Source organism: Miscanthus floridulus, chromosome 2 (assembly GCF_019320115.1).
Source record: "Miscanthus floridulus cultivar M001 chromosome 2, ASM1932011v1, whole genome shotgun sequence".
NCBI classification, from domain to species: domain Eukaryota; kingdom Viridiplantae; phylum Streptophyta; class Magnoliopsida; order Poales; family Poaceae; genus Miscanthus; species Miscanthus floridulus.
Genome location: NC_089581.1, coordinates 26563053 through 26568054, shown reverse-complemented (window position 1 = coordinate 26568054; position 5002 = coordinate 26563053). Strand labels below are relative to the sequence as shown.

Sequence of the window (5002 nt, the reverse complement as noted above, 5' to 3'; positions counted from 1 at the left end):
CACACACACGCACATCTCACACATACGGTATATAAACAAACCTACAATTATATCTGGACAACGAACGTAGCTGAGAGGTACTCAAAGATCATCAGACTTCGAATGTGACGAACACGTCTCTTATCACTGTGGCACGTCTACGCGAGAGACAATTGAAATTATCAGGGAACAATACTGTTCCCGGGTGAGACACCGTCGTCGAAGCCGCTTCGAACGCGGGCGGACAGCGTGCGCACCTGCACGGCTTGCCAACCGTTCCAGTTCCTTCTCCGTCCAGCGAGCAGAGAAGCCAAAACCCCAAGCCAGACACCCCCCGTCTTCCTGTCTCGGTCCCCTCTTCCGGGCGCACCAGCCTACCTCGCCGCCGGAGACATGAACCAGCCCGTGCAGAAGAACACCCTCTACGTTGGTAAGCCCACCTCCCCTTCCTCCAAGCGCGCGCGCGTCACCTTGTCCAATCTCCCCACCTTCGTGGCCGCGCGCGTCACCTGCTCGACGAAATTCCTCAGCAAGAATACTCGTGGTGTGGCCACGACAGGACCTTGTACTTCCTTGGTCGTGGGTCGTCCAACGGACGGACGAATTCCCCGTGCGCGTGGACTAATCCGAGCTTCCTCGACCTTGATTGATGGCGCAGGTGGGCTGGCGGAGGAGGTGGACGAGAAGATCCTGCACGCCGCGTTCGTGCCCTTCGGCGAGGTCAAGGACGTCAAGACGCCGCTCGACCAGTCCACGCAGAAGCACCGCTCCTTCGGCTTCGTCACCTTCCTCGAGCGCGAGGACGCCGCCGCTGCCATGGACAACATGGACGGCGCCGAGCTCTTCGGCCGCGTGCTCACCGTCAACTACGCCTTCCCCGAGCGCATCAAGGGAGGGGAGCAGGGATGGGCTGCCCAGCCAAGTGAGCCTTCCGTTTCCTCTTTCTCACCGTCTTCCTTTTGCTTCCTCACTTGGTCGTGCCCTGCCTTAGCAGCTGCTCGATTGATTGTTTTGGTTGCCTGACTAACTTATTAGGGCAAGGACTGCCATAACTCTTCACAAAAAAATTGTTTGTAATTCGGTTCAAAAAAGGGTGAGGAAATTGCTTATGATTTTTAGGTAATATAAATACTAGGGTCGCATTAGTACAATTTATAGCTGTGTTCTTGGGGGGGAAAGTGAGAATGCATAAAATTGGGACTCGCAGTAGTTTTCTGGGGGAAAATGTGGATGTTTGTGAAAAGTGAATGCTGAAATAAATGCTCCATCACGTATATACCAGCACAGTTCTACAGATTTTTGGATGTTATTCATATATGCGGCCACTTCTGTCTTCAACTATAACAAAATCTCTATGCGCAAGCAAGATATATACCAGTACAGCTCTACAGATTTTTGGATGTTATCGTACGTGGCCACTTTTGTCTCCGACTATAACAAAATCTCTTCCTAAATGCACAAGCAAGATGGATCCTTGTGCTCGAACTCAATTGTTCAAATGTCAACAAGTGTGGTTGATGGCTGTTCTTTGTGTATAAGATCTTGATTTGTTGATTTTAAGCATTCTTTTATAAAGTTTTGTACTTAGAAACAATGAACAGATAAACAGTTGTTTGTGCTTTGTAACTTTTAGGGCCTTGTAGTTATCAGAATTGGTTTTGTGGTAAAAAACCTACTTGGTTTGGTTCAAACCAATGTGTTAAAATCTCTGTTATGGTCTGGAATATTCCATTTTTTTTCAGTTTACATCTTATGGCCAGCATTGCAGAAGGAAAGAAATACTTCTGTGCTATATGATAATTAGGAAGATAGTTCAGAGTTGTGAGGTTTTATCTTCATTACATTACAGTGTGCTAATAGTAATGCAGTTTATGGTTTCCATGGTGCGGCAGTTCATTGGTGTTCTCTAGTAATCCAATCAGCTTAGGTTTTTTGCTTTTCAATTCAAAGGTACATAGAGAACGCACATAGAGAAAGGTACATAGATAAAAGTAGAGTAGCACCGAATATGAGAATGGAACCTAGATATCTTCTTATCGTCAATCAGTGGTTAAGTTAATACACATACACATACATAATGCAGTTGCCATTGCCGCTGTTGTTCATCACCTTATCCTTCATTAGAGGTGAAGCTAGTAATAGGACCTATCCAACCACATAGGTTAGTTGACTAGCTGTTGAGCCAGCATGTTACCTTGATCAATAGCATTTGTTGGAACTGCTGAAGTGATTTTAGTAGATAATGGAAATTGTTTTGCATACGCTTATGTTTATTGTTCAAGCTGCTTTATTACACCAATTTTTTTTCAATCTGGAGACCCAGGATGGATTGGGGTAGGTTGCTCGTGACATATTATCATCCTCCCTATCCTAATCTAAGCTGTCTCAAGGTAAGGACAGCTGTTTTACTGCCAGGGCTCCATTATCTGAACCTTAACTTAGGTGTAGTTCAAATTACATGAAGTGACGCTCTGGATTGCAATATGCCAATATCGCTAGGGTGGTTTGCTTGTAAGCTTGTTCAACTGGAAAATAGTCTGATACAGAGCCAGGTCTGGTTCTGTTTACCTAAAGGATCATTTAGTGGAAAACTCCGGGGAAAATGTGTTTTTAATATGTCTCAATGGTTTACTGTAATACTGTCTAGAGGATTGAACTTGCAACCTCACCTGTCCATGCCCTAGCGCCCACATTGGGTGACAACCATCTGAGCAATGAATTGTTACCACTGTTCTTATTTGGGTGACAATCCTGTCCGTGCTTTGAGCTATATTGAGGTTAGTACAATTGCATATAAATAAAACATTTACAGGTTTCAAATTTAAAAGTATTTAACTATAATATTTTGAACTCCTACTTTAACCATTGGTCCACATGTTGTACCATTCACCGGATGAACCGATCATCTCTACAGGGTCAGTAACTATAATTTGGCACCAAGGTTCTGACCTGACCTGATGCCTATATCATTGATTTTTTCATGTAGCTCAATAAATTAGTTTAGTAGAAAAAAGAGTTTATACAGTCTGACAAAGACTGAGTTATGAGTGCGGAACAGAGTTTTAACTAACGTAGAGTAATACACAATGACAGTTCTTTATTGACATAAGAGGGTAGGGATAAGACAGGTTTCAGGTTATACATTTTTTAGTTTTCTATTTTCCTATACACCATTGTTGGTCCTAAAGCTAAAATCACATTTACACATGTCATATTTGTTAGAATTCCCCATATTGATTGCAGAATGGGCTGTCTGCGTGAAATCAGTTAGTGGTTATTATTTTTGGTGAAATCGGTTGGGGAGTACCCTTACTGTGTATAATATTGATAAACAAAGGGAGAAGAAAAAACTGACAATGGTAACTTTTAGGCTTCCGAGCTGCTGAAATAAACGTTTGTATCCCTTGGCCCTTGCAACTGAAAAAGAAAAAACACGGAAGAAGCATTTGTTATAGTTTATGGTCTGATGAACTCTTGCCCTGTAGGGGCGTACCCAGTGCAGAGAGCTCCCGCTCTGTGCGGGGTCTGGGGAAGGGTGTCAGTGGCAAGCCTTACCCTCGCTTGTGCAATGCGAGGAGACCGCGACTCGAACCCGGGACCTTCCGGTCACAGGCGGTAAGACTCTACCGCTTGCACCAGGCCCGCCCTTCAACTCTTGCCCTGTAGAATGATTGTAATTATTTCCTTGAAATTTTTATACTAACTTTCATTTTAACATTGTAAATTTGTTATGCTCAGATGATAGTAAGTTGGCAATAGCACTTGACTTCCAGTCAAGCCAATTGAAAGTGCATTAAAAACATACTGTTGATTCTCTTTATCTCTTGTCCAAAAAGTTGCATATTTTATTTCATTATTTGTGGATCTGTTGTATTACTTATTGCTTAGTAAGACCCAAAAGAAAATCCAGAATAGCTAGATTGTCCCTTTGCTGTCTATGCTTCAATTAGTTTGAGCTTGTAGACATTTAGAAAATGACTGGTATGGGGGGGGGGGGGGGGGTGTTAAGCTTCATCTGAGTGTTTTGTCAGCATTGATTGCTAGCAACCCATAACCTTATTGCTCACAAGTATGTTTTATTTGTGTTCAGTTTGGGCCGATGCGGACACTTGGTTCGAGAGGCAGCAGCAGGAAGAGGAGATGCAGCGGCTGCAGGAAGAGCACCGTGCAGCAATGCAGGCAGCAGAGAAGCTGCACAGGGAGAAACTGGCCGCAGAGAGGGAGGGCGAGAAAGAAGAAGAGACAGTGGATCCCATGGCTGCCGCAGAGGCTCAGGCTGTGAAACAAAGTTCTTAAGAATCGGATATCAACTTCATAACATATGTGCTACATTGGTGCCCATTTGTCAAATATATGTTTCTCAGCAGCGTGGCTACAATATGACTAACGAATGCTGTTTGCTTAGCTGAAAGAATCCTATTTCACACTTGGACCTGGGATTTTTATGGGGTTCTCTCTCTTTTTTTTTTTTTTCATGTTGAGGCCGCAGAGTCAAGCAGAGCTTACTAAAATGCTGTGGCCTATGCCTACATGTTGCGTTGTAATATACCTAGTTCTCTTCTTTGCATTCTCCTACTAGGCTTAGCGTTCAAGAACACAGAAGAAACTACCAGACGAGTGTCCCTGAATACTAAGCAATATTCTTGTGGTATCCACAACATATGTGGAAGGCATGAAGGCATCAAATTTATGATGCACACAGCATTTACCTAATGTTCTTGACTATGGGCTTGTTTGGCATAGCTTATAAGTTGGTTATGGCCAAAATAAGTTGAAACCAACAGCTAAATAGGACGCTTTTTTTTTTAGCTTATTTCGGCCGCGCTTATTCTCACCGCTCTCATTTGTACTAAAAAGCAGAAGTTGAATCAAACCAGCTTATTTTGACAACTGGTTTATAGGATGGTGAAACGACAGTCAGATCCAAGCATAGAGGTTGTGATACCCAGGATATCTTGCATTGAACCCCTCGACCTATGTAACACTGCAAGCACAGCTCAACTGCCCATCTCAGCACCCGATA

The 5002-nt window shown here is 43.6% G+C and overlaps 1 protein-coding gene across 2 annotated transcripts; it reads left to right on the top strand.

Moving 5' to 3' along the window:
- Positions 1-241: 241 nt before the first annotated feature.
- Positions 242-4405, top strand: LOC136538277 (uncharacterized). Of its 2 annotated transcripts, none has more exons than XM_066530255.1 (3): positions 242-520; positions 638-901; positions 4070-4405. In XM_066530255.1, exons 1-3 carry the CDS (start codon positions 373-375, stop codon positions 4273-4275), a joined length of 618 nt encoding a protein of 205 aa, XP_066386352.1. In that variant the 5' UTR covers positions 242-372; the 3' UTR covers positions 4276-4405. The 2 variants fall into 2 exon arrangements, with proteins under 2 accessions (XP_066386352.1, XP_066386353.1); XM_066530256.1 differs by having other exon boundaries at positions 246-409.
- The last annotated feature ends 597 nt before the right edge of the window (positions 4406-5002 follow it).